We start from the raw sequence: 22,172 nt of genomic DNA, 5'->3' as shown, positions 1-22,172 counted from the left end.
ACTATTTGAAATAGCGAGGCGGTAACATGGTTGCCAGGGAATAAAATTCAAAAATTTCATCTTGAGCGCGGACCGGAATACCACAAATGCACTACTTCGCGCGTAATGTGCTATCCTTATTGGTTAGAAATATCACGTGATCAGTAGCTCTTTAGAAAGGGTATCAAGCATGGTGGAAGGTAAAATCTGCAGGCAGTGATATACTTTCTCCCCCTATTTACTTGTGGTTTCGGTTCCGATTTGAAAGTCCCGTGGCTCTCTCGGCGTATGTTACTCCCGTGGCCTTTATTCATCAGCCATTGGATACCGGGGGGTTTAAAGGGGTACAGGGGGGTTTGGTACGACTGCGAGTTTGAAAAGGGTACCACTGAAATTCTCGCATTGGAAAGAGGGAGGGCAGTACTTCGGAAATTCTCGCATGGAGAAAAGGGGGAGAGGTACCACGGTAATTATCACATGGGAAAAGCGGAGAGGGGGTACCACGGTAATTATCACATGGGCAAAAGGGGAGGGTAACCCCGGTAATTACCTCATGGGAAAAAGGGGGAGGAAGGGCCTTACTGGGGTTGTTCTACTATGGGGAAAAGGGTACCACGGTAATTATAACATGAGAAAAAAGGGGAGGAAAGGTAATTATCACATGGGGAAAATGGGGAGTACCCCGGTAATTATCACATGGGAAAATGGGGAGTACCCCGGTAATTATCACATGGGAAAAAGGGGAGGTAGGGCCTTACTGGGGTGGTTCTACTTTGGGGAAAAGGGTACCATGGAAATTATCGCATGGGGAAAGGGGGAGGGGGCCTTACGGTGGGAGGTCGACTATGGGGTTAAGGGTACCATGGAAATTATCGCATGGGAAAAAAGGGAGTGGGTCTTACTGCGGTGGTTCGACTATGGGGAAAAGGGTGCCACGGAAATTAAATCATGGGTAAAAGGGGTAGGGTACCTTACTGCGGTAGTTCAACTATGGGGTAAAGGGTGGCATGGAATCTCTCAAGGGTAAAAGGGGTAGGGTGCCTTACTGCGGTGGTTCGTCTATGGGGTAAAGGGTGGCACGGAAATTATCCAATGGGAAAAAGGGGTTAAGGGGCGTACTGGGGTGGAGTGCCTCGAAACACACAACTAGCTGAGGGCCCGCCTGTAAGGCGGGCTTCTCGGCTAGTGTTACATATGGTTCTACTTTACCTTGGGGCATAACTGATTTTGACCATGTTTTGACATATTGGCTAGAGTTTTCATATTCCTAGATATTGGCATATAATCTCCCGAATTACCAATAATTTCCTGAGTTACCAATAGATTCCAGAATTACCAATAATTTCCAGAATAACAAATTATTTCCCAAATTACAAAAAATTTCCCAAATTTAGCAATAATTTCCCAAATTACCAATAATTCTACAATGCCAATTGAACTAATTTAATAATATTTCAATTTACCCAAATTATCATGCCTAAATGATGAATTTAACCATAATTATTTTCTATTAATCCAATGATATAAGAACTTACCCAATATTATTGTATTTTGCCGAAATGTATTAAAATTCACCCATTTTCTATGAAGTTTCCTATAATTTTTTTTTAAAACAATACGGAATTTATCGCACCAAGGGATACATTGATGTGCGTTATTTTAAAAAACGGCGTATTTCTCTCAAAAGAAATACTACTAATTTACACGGTCAGAAATAGAAAATTTCAGAATATTTACGAATAATTACGGAACTTCTCAGACATGCGCCATTTTGCAAAATGGCTTCGGAATTCTTTCAAAATAGAAAGGACTTTTTTATTCTATTTTACGTAGACTTTTTCTCATTTTGTTGTCAAAAATATTTTTGGTTGCCATGGCAAAACGGAAGCCCAGCGTAACTTTTCCCTTTAACGGGTTTCATGTTACATCTAGGTCTAACAATCCCCAAACTTTGAACAAAATCAGTGAGAACCTCCTTGGGTCGTTTCCTCGTAAGTGTGAGCATTATGTGTTTTATGTTTTGAGATCACACTGGCCTGTTCTTATTTTCACATTGAGCTGCTGGAACGTTATATGCCTCCTTTAATGTGGGCTAACATTTATGTCCATCTTTTATTAGCTTTCCTGGAGGATTTCCCTAAGTTTTAGTTTAGTTTTACTTTCATGTAATTCAATAATAACAGAGAAGAATAACCAATTATTCAGAGCACAAATAATTTATAAGAAAATGTGTTGTAAATATTAATCTGTAAAGTGAACATCTAAAAAATTGTTTTAACAATCAAAATATTTAAATACATTATTTTTAAGCTAAACAACAGTTTCACGGTCCATTTCATAAATAGCATTCCCATTTTTAATCAGGAAATTTAATTCTGGTGAACTTTCTTTGGTATCAGAGTAGCCTGCTTGTGGGAAAAGTACTTTAAAATGGAAATAAGGGATGTAAAATGATTTTGTAATTAATTTTTACTTTCGTTTCTGGCTGGTAGGGAAATTTCATTTGGTAAAGAAATTGAAGTGTCATTTGGTTCCTTGGCAAAATTGAGAAACACCTAAAATTTGAAGTTTGACAATAAATTTTCAAAACTTTAAATATTTGTGTATTTCATACTTGTTCTAAAGTGGTTTGGGTGACTGAGTATGTTTCAATGAGGCCATTTTTCCTAAAATCCTCCAACTGTCGAAAAATGAGTGATAGTTTGAGTGAAGAATCAAGTTGATACTGCAATTGGTTTAAATGGGCTTCTTTCAAATTAGCTCTATTGCCGAATGTTTCTTCCATCACTTTGGTTACTTCATTTTCATTAAAAGCTTTTAAAATGACTGTATAGCCGGCTCCATACCTGCGATAAATGATAATGAATAATTCTATATTAAAAAAGTATTACCAAAAATTAACGTTACTTGTTTTTCAAATGTTGAATACTACCTATACACCTGAATTGGCCATTAGACATAATCGCTAATTTGGTACAAAGGGCTTCACATTCTTCCATACTAAAATGTAAGAGAAAATGTTGAATTATTTTTATTTCATTCAGACATAAATTACCTGTGAGATGTTAGAATAACACAGTGACCATCTTTAACAATATCAGTGATGCAATTCCATAAAAATCTACGGGAATGCGGATCCATTCCTGTTGTCGGTTCATCCTTTTTTAAATAATTTGAACACATTGAATATATGTATAGTCAAAACCATTTACTTGGATTACGTACCAAGATAATTAAAAAAAAATATTACCAAAAAGATAACGGCTGGATAACCTATAAGCGCAATAGCGGTAGAAAGTTTTCTTTTATTTCCTCCAGAATAAGTTCCAGCAGTTATGTTTGCATAACGGGACAGCCCAAGTTTTTTAATTCCCCAAAAAGCAGTCTATGTAAAAAAAAAAGTAAGAAAAAAATAATACAGTTAAAGTGAATTCATACATTTCTAACGTGCTTTTCTGGAATTCCAGAAATGCGAGCATAAAACTCTAAATGTTCAACAGCTGTTAGACGACTATCAAGAGCATCAAATTGAGGACAAAATCCAATAACTTTTCGAGCTTGTTCCAAGTCTGATTTAATACTGAAAAAAAAGTAGCGTTATAACATTTACTACAAAAGACATTTATATTTACCTATATCCACCGATAAAAGCTTCTCCACTAGTCATGGATGTTTTACCCGTAAGCATGTGGAAGGTGGAAGTTTTGCCAGCTCCATTTTTCCCCAATAATCCAAAACACTGACCAGATTCAACAGATAAACACAGTTTGTTAACAGCTGGTGGTTTTTTGGGGTTATAACTTTTAACCAAGTCTCTTATCAAAAGGCTATAATCTTTGGGCTTAGCATAACGAGTCTTTTGCATTTCGTGCAACACATCATTATCACAATTGTTGAAATTTTCATCATGAAATTCTTTAGACGACGTAATGGAATAACTTCTGACACGAATAAGACTGTATTCAATCAGCAAAACAATGATAAAAAATATGACACCTTGCAGGCTCATAATGAATAAATTCAGGCCTAAAAAGTCCCATGAAAATGGATTTTTCGATGCATCAATGCCTATAAAGGAAAATACTTTTAAGGAATCTTAGAATAGTTATATAAAAAATAATAATAATACCATATTCTGCAAAAGCAATTGTGTATAAATGATTGTAGTATAAACTCATCAATCCATTGCCTAACCCAAAGTGTGGAAAAATTAGAAAAACTTTTTCTAAGACCACTGCCAAATCTTCTAGAAACTATAAAATAGAAACGTTTTACCTCAATAATAATAATGAAAGAGTTCAAATTTGTGTACCTCATCTTCTAGCATACGAAGAATATAAATTGAAATAGTTGTTAAAACTCCGATGAATAGATTAACGCTGGAAAGTGTAATGAAAGCTGAGCCAGCTGAATTAAATAAAAACGAGGCCATATACATGAGCGGTATACAAGAAAAACTGAAAAATTATAATAAGACATCAATTCATGAACAACAATGCATAATGTATATATTTAACACACCAAAACATAATTAGTAATAGTGAAAATCCAGGGAAATGATTGGGTGATACAAAAGCTTGCTCATTGAAGGCTAGGAAAATTAATATACAAAGTCCAACTAAAATCAATGCCATCATCTATAAACAATTAGAGTTATATTTGAGGTTCTAAATCAAAATTAATAAATAATAAATACATACAATGTCCCAAACAAATGAACTGAGGTAATATAGGAAAGGTTTCAATCCACTAACATATTGAAGATGTTTAGATCCAGATGATTTCTCTTCAATGATGAATATTAAAAAACTGGCAGGGACAAAGGACAAAGCAAATATAATGCAAACACTATAGAGGAAACCAAGATCTCCAAAATCCCTGAAAATCACATTACAAAATTAAAATTTTTAGAGAGAAAAGGGACAACAAACAGCTTACTGAACAATTTCATTAATTTGTTCTTCAGAATAATGCATTGGATGATTTGTAACTGATATACCATAATTCTTTGGGTCTTTATCAGAACCTAATTTTGAGCGAAGAATGATATTGTTGGCCAAATTTAGAAAAGTAACAGATGAAATCCAGCCATGATTGTTGAACCAAACTTTGATGTTATTTATTGGTTGCCAATTTCTGATCTTTCGTGTCAAGTTGCTAGTAAAACTATTAACGCTGGAGATATTATACTTTTTTGACAGAGGTGTAACAAAACGGTGACTGATATTAAGAAGAAAATCTTCAAAAGCGTGGGACACAGGGTTTGGAACTCCAAAGGAAAAACCTCCAAATCTACATACAGAAATATTATTATACAAATTATAAACATCAACTCATGAACAAATATAAAAGTTCCATTCAGTTGCACTTTACATTACTGTATAATCAACATCACTTGTAGAAAAAATTTGTTACAGAAGTGCAACTGAGAGGAAGTTTAAAATTTAAAAAAAAAAATAATATTTAGATGTAACCTTTGCTTGTAAAACATCTTGGTGGTTTTCAACAGCCAGTCAGATATATTTCTACCCGTAACATTGAATATAATATCTCCAGTGCTTGTTTCAATTGAGGGTGGGGATGGTCCACCCGCCCCCTCAGGACATTTCATACTCCCAGATGAACAAGAACAGTTAATCACTTTATTGGCATAAGTTAAGTTGTAATTTGACTCTAAAGCTTTGTAATTAATATAGGAGATAGGACTGCATTCAAAACCCCTAAGAGCAAATAATTTAATTAGAGAAAGGCACATTATGTAAAAACTATAATACTTACTCAACTGGATTATCACGGACGCAACGATTGCCAAGACCAGGCTTTGATAATAATGATTCAACGTAAGTTTTAGTCAATTGACTAGATAAATTTTCATTTCTGAAAAAATATGTTAATATAGTGAGACACAGCACCTTTAAATGAAAAATTACTCCATCAGTACCAAAGTCAAAAGTTGGTTGACTCAATTTCATTCTTATTTGGCACCAACTACGAGTGACTGCCCAACTTTTGAATTTTTATGTTTCTACCATTAAAGGGTTAAAAATATTGAAAAAGAAAGAGCCTTACTCAAAAAAAAAGAAATTATGCCCATAATGCCATGGATGCAATTCAATGGGAGGTTCCTCACTATAACCTTTAAAACAACAATGTTGGAAAATCAAAGAATGTGAAAGTAAGATAGTCTTATTTCCGTAATTTTGGGTAGATATTCTTTGCATTACAACCCACTAAAAGATTGACCAATTTGGCAAAATTTTATAACTTCTACAATAAGAAAATTTATAAATAAATAAATTTTAAAGTAACATTAGACATTTATAATTGTTTTTTATTTTAAATAATTAATAAATAATTTCTGTGATTTAATTATTTTTATAAACCTTGAATTTATTTGCGTATATTTTGGGGATACTAACTACCTACCCAAAATATTATTATTAAAATAGTTTACCTGCTGTAAACTCTGACAGAACCATAGATAGGCACACAAAGAATGCCGGTAGTGCAATCTATAACATAATAAGTTAAATGTCTCAAGTCTTAACAAAAAAATCCTTTAATAACCTCGCAAAAGAGTCCTTTATAATTTCTTTTTGCGTGATGTATTCTTCTAATAATTAGAGCATAAAACTGTTGCCAATAAAGATTAGTTCCAGTGACTTGCTTAGAAGGAGACGGAGGTGCTGAGAATCTTGTTTCCACTTGAAAAATTAAACTGTTATTGAAGAGAAAGAAGTTGAATAAATTTTTTCAATCAATACCTTCTGTGCTTGGCTTTTTCCGATATCCTACACATTGACAAACCAGTGAAAGAAAATTTATGAAGGCAAATAGTATCACATTACGGCGGCTATCTAAGAATATATTTTTACATAAGTAAAACAAAAGATCCAGAAAAGGCCTTTTCACAAGATCCAACATTTTTGTAAAACAGTTGCGGGGCACAAAGTTGCTTTGTGTTAATGGAAGATTTTTGAAATATTTAAAGCTAAGAATTTTAGTTCATATCCTTTTGATTAACAATAATAATAATAAAAAAAGCTTTCTTTTTTTGGATATCACTATCAGTTAGAAACCGGCTTACATACAAAGTATTAAATTTAAATTATTAAATTTCTTAAGATTGAACAAAACAAAATGAAAATATTATACTTGCCCACTATTGCAAATTGTTAAGTAGTAAAAGATTACAAGTAATTTTCTTCACTAGTTAGCGCGTAAAATGTCAACTTTGTAGAGATTGTGAACAAACTTAAGTGTAAAAATGTGTTAACCAACAAAGTTTGTCAAAAATGTTGTAATTAAGCCTTAAAACTACGATATACCTGCATTAGTATTGACATTATATTTCAAGCTCTCTTTTGCTGAATCGGAAATTCGGAGGAACACCTATTTACGATAATTAGATAAATAAAATATGAAATAATTATTTAATTTTAATTATATATATATATTAACCTCTTGAAATGAGGAATCGGATATACCTATTAATGATAATTAGATCAATAAAATACAAGTTTAAAATATTATAACAAAAATAAATACCATAGCTGCTAATGGGCAAATACTTTTGATGTTTTTCAAGATTTTCCAATAATTTCAGGAGACTACCGTCCTCTTGATGATTTTTTGAGATTAAGAAAGTCATATCAGCTCCAACGTTTTCTACAAGTTCTGCATCATTTATGTAATTTTTAACAAACCACTCCATTTTTATGGCAACTGAAATGTTGAAATTTAAAAAAAAAAACTCAAAAAAACTTTGATCACATCATATTGGGTCAAAAAAACTCAAAAACAAACCATCCTCAGTATTTTCTTTCTTAAAAAGCCCCAAATTTTCGTCAGTGGTTTCATAATCATCAGATTCACCCAACTGTTCTTCAGTTTTGACCATGGTCAAATAATATCCTTTTCCATATTTTTTTTTGAGGAATAAGGATGACCCACAACAACTCAGTTTTCCATTTGCAATGACAGCTATGCGATCGCCTAAGAGATCAGCTTCATCCATATGATGAGTGGTCAAAATTATTGTGCGATCTAAAAGAATATCAATGTTGTATTATACAAAGATACTAGAAATATTTTAATGCTTAAACCATTTTTGTATTTAAGTAGTAGTTCCCAAATGGATCTTCTCGCATATGGGTCTACGCCAGCAGTGGGCTCATCAAGTATCACAGTTTTAGACCCTGCTGTAAAAGCAATGCCAATTGACAGTTTCCGTTGCATTCCTCCAGACAAGTTACAAGCCAGTTCGTTTCTTTTGTTTTCTAAGCCAAGATCAACTACCAGTTGCTCAGATTCTTTCGTAACATCTTCATTAGATGCGCCTTTCAAGCAACCATAAAACCATAAATGTTCAGACACAGTGAGACTGTAAAATATTACTATATGAGAAACGCAATGATTAATTTAGAAACTCATATTTACCTATCAAATAGTACATTATATTGGGGACAAACGCCCATACTAGTTCTTACACCATCCATATCTTCAGTAATACTATATCCATTAACATAAGCTGTACCGGAGGTGGGAGGATATAATCCAATTAACATGGATCTAAAGCAAATAAAACACCAAATAAAACATTACGTATCAAACATTAAAATCCAAATCACGAACTACAGATAGGTATCTTACATGGTCGTAGTTTTCCCTGCTCCGTTTTCCCCTAAAAAACTTTAAAAAATAATAATTGGAATACCTATTGGGTTTCAAATAGTTTCAGCTCTTACTAACCTAGTGATTTGATTTTCATAGAAGTTTAGCGATAAATTATCTACTGCTAACTTATCATGTTTCCCGTATCTTTTTGACAAATTTTGAAGGGAAACACCCAATGGCAGATCTGTTGGCTCATCTTCAAAATCATCAGTGACTAAACCAAAAACATTTATTCAAAATTCCAGCTGATATTGAAATTTTCAAAACATAAATTACATTGCATAGTGCATGTGCTTTTATCAACAACTTCTTTGCTTTCTGCTAATGGACCACACCAATAAGATTTTGTAACAAAATAATACCAAGTTCGGGGTATTCCATACTGGCCTAAAAATTCAAGACAACAATTAACATCCAAAATATTAGTTCCACATCAAGGTAGCAGGGAAAATCTGAGTAATTTGCACTATATTGGCATTATTTTTGAGAGGTTTATTTAGCCTCATCCCCTCTAGCTATAGAGGTGAAACAGGCTAACACTGTCGTTGTCAGGGTTTGCTTCAAATGGTACACTGCTAAACATTGAATTATCTTCAACAGCATTTGATAAAGATTTAGTTGGGGTGTCATTCCATCTGTATTAGTTCCTTCTATCTAACTATGCCAGTGCCACGCAGTTGTTAATAACGTAAAGAGGGTTTTTGTCCCTCAATTGAAAATGCAACGTATTTGGGTCCGAATGGGACCCTGCTAAACATTTGATTCTCCTCAAAGGCAATTGCTAAAAATTTAGTTGGTGTTGTTCTAGCGTTATTATTTCCCTCTATCTAACCGTGTCAGTGCCGCGTCAGAGAAACCAATGTACGTAGCAAATAATAAATTAATAATTATTACCAGGAAAAACTGCTTCAATGTAGAGTGCCAAAAGCATGAAAATCGCTGAATCCAGAAACAACATCCCAATACAATGCGCAAGACTAAATGCATCACCAGGCCAATTACTAATCATAAAATTATTCCATTGAGCACCTTCTCCATTTTCTTCGAGATGAGATATATAAATAGCTCCAAGTCCAAAAGAGCTAGCTGGTAAAAAACTCTGAATACAAAAAAAAATTACTTTGAATGTTAGGCAAGAGTTCAAAAGGGACACTTACACTAAAGAATTTATTCAAATTAGACATTCCTTCATAATGTTTATTTAAGAACGAGTTGGGAAGATATAGAAGGAAAAAGATGGATCCACTAGCCACAGATGCAACATTGGCATTTGAAAACCAAGTGCTCATCAGGAAACTTATTGATACTGTTGAGACACAATAAGCTACAGGGAAGAAACTTACATTAAAGAGTGTAAAGATTTAAAAATAATGGTTTTTACCAATCAAATAGAGGAATATAATTGTAGGATTTGATCTTTCCAAAATCCCTCCATACTATAATGACATAATAGTGGAAATTCTTATATTTTTATTTATTTTTTAAAACTATACTTACAACAAAAATGCAAGATATCAGTATACAGCTGATGATCATAATTAAGATTGCTTCAATAAACCAGGCTAGCCACAAAATACCATTTTCCAAACCCATAATTTTCATAACTTCCTTCAAGCGTTGTTGTTTTTCTAGTACAATTCCTTTGACAATCATGGAGCAACTCTTAAAATAGAAATGTATACAGAGATAGAGAAGAAGTCCAAGTGTTTGTAAAATAAATAGTTTACGTACATATAGCCAAGCAACAGTCATAAAAAATGAAAAATTCAGACTAATCAAAAACAAAAATTGATCCAAGATATAACAAGGATACGGGAACTGTTGCAGGTATACTCCTACTGGATCTTCATTTTCAGTTTGTAGATTTATAATAGTGTGTTCGATTAGATCTTGTAGATATGCAAAACCAAACGTCAAATATTTCAAGTCAATGGTGGGCCTTCTACGTGGACCAGGTTTTGGAAAGCTAAAAAAATTAATTACTTAATTTTCATTGATGAAAACAGAATGTTAACTGTATTTACAAATCAAATATCCGTTTGCTACTGGCCACTTTTTTTGAATCCATTCGAATTTTATATTTAATATATTTGGGAAGCTCTTCCCCTTCATCATTTGCTAAATTTTCAAAGACAATTCCAGCTAAAAAATTGTTCTCCTTCATCAATTCAAACCCCTTTTGAGTCATTTCCCTTTCAGTGGAATACCCTTGGAATCTGTTTGGATCAATACACTAGAAAAAAGTACACATATTGTAAATTCATCACTAATATTTCCATAATATTTGATAGATATGCCGCAGCTTAAAGTACTTAAAAGTAAATGCAACATCAAATTAGCAATGATTTGGACTTTTCTTCAAGTATTGATTTCACCAAACAAAATTTATGCAATTATAGTTTAAACATAGATTGGCCAATGACTAAAGATAGTTGCTGTTGTATCGTGGGATAACTCACGACAGGTTTGAGTAAAGCATGGTACTAACAAACGCCACAAGTCAGAATTTGTAACAATACTAACAGTATTTATGAAACTTGGATCATACAACTTATTTTATGTTAATTTTGGGAGATGCATGTTACTCAGGTGCGACCTATCTACCTAAAATTGGGGTGGAATCAAATGAAATACCTCAATATAATCTTGGATATTTTCAAAAAATTCAGAGCTATAACTGAGAAATTCAAAAAAAGCTTCCAGATTTTGTCCTACAAACATATCGAATAAATCTTGTCTAGTATAGCCAAAATAAGTATCGTTACTTTCCAAATAAACATTGGTTCGGCTTATAATATCCTCAAAAGTCTGCACTATAGAGAGGGAACTTTCATCTTCGATATCAAGAGCAGACATAGGGGATAATGAATCTGCAATACGTTTTAAAATTTGTCGCGTATCAATCAGTCCATGAAATGTTTCATTCATCTGAGAGAAATGGAAAAGTAAATTAAAAAAATTGTCAAAAACAAATTTAAATTATTTGTTGTTAAATACCTTTTCAATAATTATCTTTGAAGCTTTCGTAACTGGTGTGAAAAGAATTTTTCCTCTTAAAAATGGTTTGAACATTTGCCACAAGATAAAAGTATTTTCGTTAGTTTCCAAAAATTCAAATAAGACATTGCATTTTGAGTCTAGTTTTGCCAGAAAAAAATTTCAATATGAAAAGAATAAAGGATATTATTATCCTGCCTTACTGGTTGTGTTGTCATAAAAATACTTCGAAGTTCCATTTTTTTCACCCTTTGTTGATTTTTTCATTTGTTCCTTCAGCTCCTCAAACTTCTTCTCTACACCTTGATTGTCAGGGTCAAATATCACAGAAGAGTTACGACCACAAATAAATGTTTGAAACATTTGCGCAACAAATGAAGCTATTTCAGTGGAACCTCTTGTTTCTCTTAACGAACGTACTCTGTCACGTATAAAAGACAGACTAGAAATGTCTGAAAGCTTTTAAAAATAATAAAGTCAGAGGTAGCAAATAAAATGGAGATACGGAACTATTTAATTCTGGTAATGTTACAACATAAGCTCCATTGATTTATAAATAAGTAACAAAAGTTGTAGCTCAAAATCATTTTGCCTACAATTTCTATTCCATATCACTATTTTTACAGAGTTTGAAAAATATTAAATAATATAGGTGGTATTTACCTCCTTGACTATTCTATTGACCGTATCAATAACTTCTACAAAGCTTTCAGCTTTAGGAGGACGTTGTCCAACATTTAAAAATGTTAGATCAGAGAGCTAAAAAATGTTTCATCAAAATAATTTTACAAACAAAATTCTTATACTTACTTGTTTATAAAAGTTTTTCCAATTGATTTGTTTCAACAATTCAAAAATTAGTGATGAACCCTCTGTGTTTGATAATGAACAAAGTTGGATCTTCAAATGACGAAATCGGAACCTATTTTCAACATAAATTAAATTGCTAATTCCATCTCTGTGACACAAATGCGCATAAACAGATAAACGTTGTAGATCAAATAGCTGGAGATTAAATGAAAAGTTAAGTATTAGCTCAAAGTGTTAAAAGGACAATCAATTAATGATACAGTGTTATGACAGAAAAAACCTTACTCCTTGTATACCAGAAACCTTTATTTGAGACGATAAGAGAGTTTGCAAAGAGTCAGATGAAAGTGATATATTCAAATTTTCAATTGAATTTGCCACTTCACTGACATTATCAAATATCACAGAAGCATTCAGCACTCCTGTATCAATAAATATTCAGTATTTTGTAACAATTTTCTTAGAAAAAACATTTACCCTGAACTTCAATATATGGATCAGTTAATTTGCGCAATAATTTACTAAAACCTTCTAAATCTCTAAACATAACCGCAAATTTCTTGAGTTTTGTTTCGGTGATGTAATTTGTAGTAATATTTTCTATATCATTTATTATATTATTTACACTGAAATATAAAATATGGTTATTGGCAGATCCAAATGGTCTCATAACGAAATAAACATACAACTGCTGAGATGTCTGGACAGATTCCAACACCACCTGATTTCTCTCATAAGGGTGGCAAGTGTTATTAAACGTACAGATGCTTTGGAAAAAACTCCAAAAACCAGTCGAAGGCATAGCCTTTTGATCAAAATGGCATTTCGGCATGTCATATTGATGACCCTGTTTCCTCAGTACCAGCAAAATTACAAATAAGAACAGTGGCAGAATGATCTCCACAAATAATCGAAGCTGAAATTCAACATAAGTATTACTATTAACTATAGTGAAGGGAGCAGATGGAATTTAAACCTTATGCCTCCTGTGAAGAGTGAAGTTCTTCCAAAGAAGAAGGTAAAGTTTTCTGCCATTTGCCATTTGGAGAGTCTCTATTTCTATGAGAAAGTAAACATTTACTTATTTAATCCATGCCCTGTCATAATTTACTTACACAAATTTGAGAATTTATTTCCTACTACTATCAAGTAAGATTTATTATGCAAGAAATCGTTTGAGGCTTTAAAACAATTTTCCTTTAAGGAAGGAATGTAATAGCTCGCCAAAATTTTAATAGCCTTCATTCTGTGGTACCGCTATATTTCCTAGGGGATAGAAGTATAATCATAAGATTATAAGAATATCAAGGCCCCCCCTAAGTGTGAAACGAATGGGATTTTAACGTTAGGTCTGGCTAAGCTAGGAATATTATAATACTCCGTACTTTCATCCTCCTAGGGCTAAGGACTGGCCAAACTGGCTACATGAATCCACCGGGGGGGGGGGGGGGGTTTAAAAAGAAACTTTTGCATCCCCAAATGCATGCTACCGGAATACCACATTATTTTGTTTTATTTAAAGGAAAGTCTACTTTTAAGTTTCAAGAAAATTGAGTTTCATATATAATCCTAATCAAACAAATCCATTTTACATGTAATACTTTAGGCTCGTAGCGTCAAAGGCATACGTCATAGCTAAGCCCCGCCTTGAAACGGCCGCCATGACATTAGTTTCACGTCACAGATCACGAGGTTAAACGCCACACGATCCAGCGAAATAATCACGTGACCACCATTGGCGTCTTAATGTCATGGCCGACCGACCTATACTCGTTACCATGGTGACGAACATAAGCCACACCCACGATCAAGCTTCGAATATAGAACTCGGTACCCTATATTCGAATTCAGAACGAAGCGATTTCCCACTTCTGGCATGTGACCTCCGAAAATTCGGCTTCCCTCCATCGGTTGCTGTAGGGCGTTTTCTATAGCTAGTTACCATGGTAACTATAGAGCTTAATTTTTCGGAGTTCCCGCAGGAAGTGGGTAAACGCAATTGAACACGCAAATAATATCCATAAATAAACAGTTAACCGAAATTTTTATGAATAATCGAAATTTTAGCGGTTAGTTTTTCTGTTCCTCAGAGCTCTACTCCAGACGCATTCTAGCACAGTTGCAATTCCATTTGTATGCAGAAATAGTTTCCTGGTAGTATCTATATTATAACAAGTCGGCCCAGGCCGTAATATTAGTTCCACATCGGTGTATTCGGGTGGGCAAACCCATACACCCTTAGTAGACACAGGTAGGCTAACTAATACAAAAGCTGTTGAGGCTTGGTGATTTCTTAATGTTTGATATATAAATTGCCATCCTAAGTTAAAGAGTGGATGCCGCCCACCATCTGGGTCACAAAGAGGAAACACTTTAATGGACGCTTCAATAAAAGATACTCGGTTTCTACTCCCCTCTCCAAATTCATCTGGGAAGGAACTATTGCCGGTCGGTTGGTTAAACGGTTAGAATGGCTAGCCAAAAAGTCACATTTAAGCCAATTGCAGACGCGTTTTTGCCCTCATGAGCATTTTGCGTCAGATAAGAAACGCGTCGGCTCACGTGTATAAGGAACATACTAATGTTAATTTTCGATAATATATAAGTTCTATCGAATGAGACCAACTTGTTTTTTTCTGTCACTCTCCCTTTAAGGGGGTTGGTCGGAGGGGGCGGAAATTAACGGCACTGCGTGCGCGTCAAAGAGTTCTATAGAATGAGACCAACTTGTTTTTTTCGGTCACTCTCCCTTTAAGGGGGTTGGTCGGAGGGGGTGGAAATTAACGGCACTGCGTGCGCGTCAAAGAGTTCTATCGAATGAGACCCACTTGTTTTTTTTCCTTTAAGGGGGTTGGTGGAAGGGGGGCAGAAAAAAGAGTTCTATCGAATGAGACCAACCCGCCCACCCTCAGGAGACCCGGATTTAATTCAAACTTCCCGCCAAACTAACTGCTCGATGAAATATTCAAACAAAAAAACGCGCTGAAACTTTCGGACAAGAGTGACATCTCTGGACCAACTATACAAACAATAAAAGTGTTCAAGGCTAAAAGTCCAAGCAACATTTCTGAAGAGGACGGCGTTGCTCACTTGAATAAGACGTCGGTTTTGGAGACTACGCGGTCAGAAATCTCGGTTCGAAACTTCGAATCCCGGTGTCGTCAATATTATAAATTATTTTTCGCAGCTCCATCTACCGTGTCGTCGCTTTCCACGACAAACAACATCAAACAAGATTGTAAGATGTAATCAGAAGGATTTTTGGGACCTGACGAGGAACTACGGTTCGAAAGCTTGTCCGCTTTTAAATGTTTTTATTTTATATATTGTAAAATAAAAATTTTATTATAACCGGTCATGAAGTATCGTGTCTTATCATTAAATAAAAAATTTTAAATATCTCAAAAATAACCATGACTAAAAGTCTTAAAATTAATAACAACAAACTAACAAACACTTAACGACATTCCGTCCATAAAAGAACCGTAGATACAGGGACGAGAAAGTGTATTGGCGGCCTCTGGTGGAATATATCACCTAAAACGACCTATGTCCTTTACGAAGTTATAACGTTAGGTACTATAATTTATTCTACATCATTTTAAATATTTATAAATTATATTAATCTTATATTTAATTAAATATTTATAAATTATATTAATCTTATATTTAATTAAATATTTATAAATTATATTAATCTTATATTTAATTAAATATTTATAAATTATATTAATCTTATATTTAATTAAATATTTATAAATTATATTAATCTTATATTAATCTTATATTTAATTAAATATTTATAAATTATATTAATCTTATATTTAATTAAATATTTATAAATTATATTAATCTTATATTTAATTAAATATTTATAAATTATATTAATCTTATATTTAATTAAATATTTATAAATTATATTAATCTTATATTTAATTAAATATTTATAAATTATATTAATCTTATATTTAATTAAATATTTATAAATTATATTAATCTTATATTTAATTAAATATTTATAAATTATATTAATCTTATATTTAATTAAATATTTTAGTATTTTAATGTAAAATTTGATCGTGATCAGGAATAGGCGAAACTATAAAGTAAATTTGGTCTAAAATGGGTAAACAAAATCACGTGACTACCATATCACAGCCAACTTCGATTCGGTAACTCGTGTTTCTAGGTGGCCGTGCGACGGTAAAGAAAAAAATATTCCTTCCAAATACTGCAGACAGCTAATTAACTTAAACTTTTATATTACAAAATGTTCTAAACAATAATAATAATTAGATAATTTAGATGAATCGATCAAAATTTAAGCCGCTATTAGCAAAATAAAATAAATAATAGTTCGTAATTCTTAGGATAGATGGCGTTGCTATTCTCCACAAAGTCACGTGACTACCATCTTTTCAGCCCCCCTAGACTTTATAGTTTCGCCTATTGAAATCGGATCGCATTGTTCCAATGCGGATAGTTCACCGCCGAGCCATTGACCCCCTTAGGGAAACTATTAAAGTAAAGGAATCATTATGATAAGGCGGTTTTTTTACTAAACGGATGAATAAAATATCTGTATATATTGTTTATTGAACTTTGTTTTTTAATTTTTGTGAACTTGTTAAAATCTAAATAATTTACGTACGGAAATTTAAACGTCAAATCTTGTTTTAGCGCAATCAGCAGTTAAAGGGTAGAACCCGTTAGTTTTTTGTAATTTATTTCGTTTTTCAGTCTTATTTTTAATATATTGTGTGTTTAGCGTATTAGTTCATTTATGAAGAAAATATTGAGTTGTTTACATAGTGGTCTGGGTTTTTAACTGGGTCGTCATTACTTCGTAATTTATTTTAAACGTTTTCTCGACTGATTAAAATGTTTAATGCAGTTCATCAATTGGGTTCGTTTGTTTTATTTATAAAGAGCCCTAACTATTCCGTCTACGGTCATTTATTGATATACGAGCTGTCAAGTGGCTTTCTGTGCTTTGTGAATGGTAAGTTTTTCGCTTCTAGTTAATTCATTTTTTATTGGTGTGGATATTTATACATCTACGATTCCTAATGCAGTCATTGATTTAGTGGGTGTGCGAGTCATTATATGATATTGGAAATTGGACGGTATTGGTCTTTTTCATGCGGCATGTGTCACAACGTCAACAGGAAGTCTACGAGTCGTCCACTACCAGATGTCGAATATAGCTATTCTACTTTATCTTCATCAAGGGCGAGTGTTGAAATAAAATGAGCGTTAAAGATGCGGCAAGTATGACGTAAGCGAGAAAAATACAAATACCCTCTGTAGATATTTCTTTCATTAAAATTTGCTTCGTATTATATTTAAATGATAATTTTGTTCTGTAAATAGGGTTAAATTCAATTGTGCATTGTTTTAGTACGTCTAACTCGCTGTTGTAACTACTTAAGTTATATTATTCTGAATAAATTAAACTCGGTTGTTTCGTCTCAATTATTTTAATTAAAATTAAAATTTTATACCGGGCGGGATTGAACCGGGATTACGTTTTTAGTAAATAACTCTGAATTGCGGGGGTAAGCGTCACCGGTAACTTTACCCCGCTCTTAACCCTTCGGGTCAGAGGTCGCCACTTTTGGAGAATTTCGAAGGTGGACGACGCGAGCGAGGATGAGTCATCCCTACCTTCCCCAGCAGCGTTGGCCCAAAACAACGAGATAACTCTCTGAAGTAAAGGGAAAGACTGTTAGGGACAAAGCCTACATTTGCGGATGCAAATGCGGGCTTTACACGTGCATAATTTGAAATTAACGGTGCGTAATGGTACATAATGGGTGCGTATTGATAGGCTATGTTATTTTAGTTATGCTTATTTGGGCGGGCCAGATTAATGGACCCGAATTGGGTAGATATCTTTAAGGGTCCTTTCGAGAAATTAATACCACTAGGGACAATTCTTCCGAGGAGAGGTATATTGTGGCTTGCTAACTTGTTTTATTTACGCTCGTAGTTTTATTTTTAATAGACCCATAACAAAAGAGGGGCCGCAGACGAGGCTTAAGTGAGACCTTTGGACGGAACATCCTGTTTGTGACGTTTTGAACCACGTGACCGCCATTGAAATATACAGGCGGAAGTAAGGAAACGGATGTTCCGTCCAAATGCTGAGTTGCCAGTTAAAAATGTTAATTTTTGGCCCCCCAACTTTCAACATGGGTCTATTTAACATCAAAATAGTAAAAACTAACTACAATAATACTGTCCATGGTGAACCACGTCTTAACAATGGCCGCGGTTTATTTACATCTAACTCCCCGTGAATATGAAGACGTTTAAAATCGATTTTTTTCCCCTGCTTTCTCGTCCCTGTATCTACTGTCCTTGGTCCATAGCAATAGTGTCACTTCGAATATATGTTCGATGTGAAACTAAAAACCACTTGGTTCGTTCGTTCGTTTTCGAGCTTCTCTCTCTCGGGGGTTTTTCCCACGGCCAGCGTTAGTCAATAACGAAGGTGAAGGCGGACCGGCGAAGAGAAAGCGACCCGCGGAACAGAGGGAAACCGAGACTGCCTTTCGCTTCGTTACTGAGGTGGTTCGACTATAGTCAGAGCGGCCAGCGGGACAGAGGGAAGTCGGGGCTCAAGGACGAGCGTCGTTTTCTATTCGTCACGACGGAGGCTCTCGGGGTTTTTCCCTTTAGTTGACTGTTGACTGGGTGAAGTTCAAAAATCCATGCGTTGTGAAATCGGGGGGAATTTGTTTTATTCTCTTTTCGAAATCGGGGGGGGGGGGGGGGGGTAGCAAGCCAAAATAAAAAAATGCGTTTTTTTCTTCAAACGCCGAAAAAACACCGCACAGTGTCTGAAATATCCGGTAAAAACGAACAGGTAATCCGCTGCTAAAAAGGCCCTGAGACTGAAAACACCGCACAATATATCTGGTAAGTCTACATATCTTTTAAAAACACCGCACAGTATGAAGTAAAGCATGGCAAAGCTACGCTGCTAAAAAGGCCAAACTCAGTGAACAACTGCAGGATCCTCTCACTCCCGATGAAAAAAGGCTGAAGCGAAACGAACAGGCAAGGCAAAGTTACGCTACTAAAAAGGCCGAACTCAGTGAACAACCACAACAGGATCCTCTCACTCCCGACGAAAAAAGGCTGAAGCGAAACGAACAGGCAAGGCAAAGCTACGCTGCTAAAAAGACCAAACTCAGTGAACAACTACAGGATCCTCTCACTCCCGACGAAAAAAGGCTGAAGCGTAGAGCTAAGAGCGGCTTTAACAAATTAACACCCGAAGAACTGCAACGCTTTAATGAATCTCGCAGGGAAGCATACGCCGAAAGTAGAGCGGCTATATCATCCAAGGAGCAACAACTACTAAACGAATCTCGAACACTAACATTATAAGAAATCGTCGTGGGCACCATAATACCAGGCGCATTTTAAAAAATGCACCGTGTGATGGTTCAGAACTTTCTATTGGAGAATTTAATGAGTTATGCCAATTTTGTTATTCGAAAAACTTCAGCGCAGAGCGCCCATCGGATGGCAAATTTACATATTGTTGTTAGAAAGGGAAGGTCAAGGTCACGCCATTACCCCAATATCCAGATGTTTTACAACGTTGTATGACCGGCAATGAATCGCACTGTAAAAACTATCAGAACAACATTAGACAGTTTAACAGTGCCTTAGCGTTCACGTCAATGGGTGCTGGGATATCTCAAGTTCCTGACTATGGTCCCTATTGCTTTTAGAGTCCATGGTCAAACATATCACTTAACTTCCAAAAGTGCAATACCAGAAACCGGTGACGCTCCTCGCTACGCTCAGCTATACTTCCTGGATACGACGGAAGCTGTTAATAAACGCCAGAGTTTTCCATCAAAAGCTTAAGAGTCTGCTGCAAGATGTAACCGACAATTCTGTTTTGGGTCGAGTCCAAGGGAAAGTACACGCAATTGAATTTCAAAAGAGGCGTTTACCACATGCACATATATTGCTTATTTTTCACAGCGAAGACAAACCGAGATCAAGAGATGATATCAACAAATTAGTTTGGGCTGAAATACCAAATCCTGATGATCACCCAATTCTGCACGGTATAGTCATGAAAAATATGATTCATGGCCCGTGTGGGAAAATAAATCCCAGTTCGCCGTGCATGGTAGATGGCAAATGCAGTAAAGAATTTCCAAAAGAATTTGAAAATGATACAAGAGAAAATGTCGATGGATATCCTCGCTACCAAAGAAGACCTCTAGCGTCACTTGGTCGCTCACCTTACGTGGTTGATTACAAATTTATCGACAATAATTGGGTTGTTCCATTCAACCCATATTTATCGAAAAAATACAACTGCTGCCACATAAACGTCGAGATTTGCGCTTCCGTCAAAAGCGTGAAATACCTTTCCAAGTATGTGTATAAAGGCTACGATTGCGCAAATATCGAAGTTGGCGAAGATTCTGATGATAAAACTCTCGACAACGATGAAATTAAATCTTTCGTAGATTCGCGGTACGTTAGCGCCCCAGAATCCATGTGGAAGTTAAATGTTTTTAAAATGCAACACCAATCCCATCCCATTATACGCTTTTCAATCCACATGCCGAAGATGCAGCCCGTCTATTTCCAGGAAGGTGGAGAAAAACAAGCGTTAGACAGAGCGAGCGTTAAAAATACGACTCTAACCGCTTGGTTTAAGCTCAATGAACTCGATCCGGACGCTCATAAATACCTTAATACAGAAATTCCGGACCATTACGTTTTCAACAAGCAGAAGTGCGAGTGGAAACCCAGACTCAGTGGTAACATCATAAGTAGGATGTTTACTGTAAGCCTGTGCGATCAAGAAAGGTATTAACCGTATTAATGAAGACTACTTCTTTTAAACGTGCGCGGTGCGACCAGTTTTGAAGCGTTAAGAACCGTGGATGGAGTTGTCTACAAAAATTTCAAGGAGGCTGCATCTCAGAGACATTTACTGGCTGATGACGCCGAGTGGGATGCGGCGCTCAAAGAAGCGGCTTTATCCAAAATGCCTACACAGCTTCGTCAGCTCTTCGCCTTCATATGCATATTCGGAGAGGCTACAAATATTCCACTGCTTTGGGAAAATAACAAAACATCCCTTTGCGAAGATTTTGTCTTCCGTAAAGAAACAAATTCAGAGAATCACTCTCGCGGTTCATGGGAAGAACTGTTCAGCCTTTCGTTTAATGGAACCAATAGCGCCCATCTCTTCAGTAGCGGATAAAGAATATTGCGCTGCATCTGAGGCCATTGAAGGAGAGCTTTTTCAATCGCAATTAAATTCGGGGCAAAAGAACGCTTTTGATTTGATTATGCGTGCCGTGGAAGATGAAAACGAACCACAAAGACGTTTCTTTGTTGATGGTCCCGGTAGAACCAGAAAGACCTTTTTATACAACACACTTCTCAGCGTATTAAGAGGCTGAGGCAAAATAGTTCTACCAGTCGCACCTACCGGAATCGCAGCAACATTGTTGAAAGGCGGTCGGACATTCCATTCCCAGTTCAAACTTCCGGTTCCTTTGTTTGAAAACTCGGTTTCTAATATCCGTAGCAACACTAACGATGGTCACAAAATCAAAGAAGCCTCGCTTATCATTTGGGATGAAGCCAGTATGACCCCGAGCCACGCCCTTATGGCTGTGGATCGTTTATTAAGAGAACTAATGGGGAAAAGTATTCCA

General features: G+C 35.1%; 2 protein-coding genes across 6 annotated transcripts; one reads left to right on the top strand and one right to left on the bottom strand.

Annotated features, from left to right (window-relative positions):
• Positions 1-1,972: 1,972 nt before the first annotated feature.
• LOC149941232 (phospholipid-transporting ATPase ABCA1-like) lies at positions 1,973-13,898 on the bottom strand. Of its 5 annotated transcripts, none has more exons than XM_090177028.1 (45): positions 13,848-13,898; positions 13,578-13,728; positions 13,439-13,521; positions 13,149-13,378; positions 12,940-13,088; positions 12,748-12,884; positions 12,463-12,657; positions 12,316-12,411; positions 11,856-12,111; positions 11,653-11,792; positions 11,290-11,583; positions 10,680-10,888; positions 10,387-10,621; positions 10,153-10,317; positions 10,037-10,091; positions 9,813-9,979; positions 9,550-9,754; positions 8,932-9,042; positions 8,731-8,869; positions 8,632-8,670; positions 8,419-8,550; positions 8,085-8,362; positions 7,786-8,025; positions 7,528-7,704; positions 7,441-7,466; positions 7,308-7,371; positions 6,744-6,836; positions 6,547-6,683; positions 6,434-6,491; positions 6,049-6,115; positions 5,758-5,856; positions 5,454-5,699; positions 4,918-5,271; positions 4,680-4,857; positions 4,501-4,616; positions 4,292-4,436; positions 4,109-4,232; positions 3,612-4,047; positions 3,418-3,559; positions 3,230-3,364; positions 3,035-3,138; positions 2,887-2,979; positions 2,594-2,825; positions 2,453-2,534; positions 1,973-2,387 (listed from the first exon to the last, which is right to left on the bottom strand). In XM_090177028.1, exons 3-45 carry the CDS (start codon positions 13,502-13,504, stop codon positions 2,290-2,292), a joined length of 6,744 nt encoding a protein of 2,247 aa, XP_090033154.1. In that variant the 5' UTR covers positions 13,505-13,521; positions 13,578-13,728; positions 13,848-13,898; the 3' UTR covers positions 1,973-2,289. The 5 variants fall into 5 exon arrangements, 4 of the variants coding, with proteins under 4 accessions (XP_090033154.1, XP_090033157.1, XP_090033155.1 ...); XM_090177031.1 differs by having other exon boundaries at positions 1,973-2,384; XM_090177029.1 differs by lacking the exon at positions 13,848-13,898 and having other exon boundaries at positions 13,578-13,823.
• A 6,183-nt stretch (positions 13,899-20,081) lies between these two features.
• Positions 20,082-21,712, top strand: LOC149941231 (uncharacterized). Its single transcript, XM_090179434.1, has 3 exons — positions 20,082-20,193; positions 20,247-21,312; positions 21,367-21,712. The coding sequence occupies exons 1-3, from the start codon at positions 20,082-20,084 to the stop codon at positions 21,710-21,712; spliced, it is 1,524 nt and encodes a 507-aa protein (XP_090035560.1).
• The last annotated feature ends 460 nt before the right edge of the window (positions 21,713-22,172 follow it).

This window comes from Leiobunum rupestre, chromosome 6 (genome assembly GCF_980474605.1).
Source record: "Leiobunum rupestre chromosome 6, qqLeiRupe1.1.hap1, whole genome shotgun sequence".
Taxonomy (NCBI): domain Eukaryota; kingdom Metazoa; phylum Arthropoda; class Arachnida; order Opiliones; family Sclerosomatidae; genus Leiobunum; species Leiobunum rupestre.
Note: the sequence above shows the minus strand (reverse complement) of the source record. Positions and strands in the feature narration are given on the sequence as shown.

Bases quoted from the DNA above. Each gene is read 5' to 3' on its own strand.
- LOC149941232 (XM_090177028.1), bottom strand. From the start codon at position 13,504: ATGGCAAATGGCAGAAAACTTTACCTTCTTCTTTGGAAGAACTTCACT. The intron at 8,551-8,631 runs GTAAGATACCTA...TATTTGCTTTAG, and splicing joins GCAGGGAAAACTACGACCAT to ATCCATGTTAATTGGATTAT. The intron at 3,560-3,611 runs GTAAATATAAAT...CTTTTTTTTCAG, and splicing joins GCTTTTATCGGTGGATATAG to TATTAAATCAGACTTGGAAC.
- LOC149941231 (XM_090179434.1), top strand. From the start codon at position 20,082: ATGACCGGCAATGAATCGCACTGTAAAAACTATCAGAACAACATTAGA. The intron at 20,194-20,246 runs GTCCCTATTGCT...AACTTCCAAAAG, and splicing joins ATCTCAAGTTCCTGACTATG to TGCAATACCAGAAACCGGTG. The intron at 21,313-21,366 runs GTATTAACCGTA...CGGTGCGACCAG, and splicing joins AGCCTGTGCGATCAAGAAAG to TTTTGAAGCGTTAAGAACCG.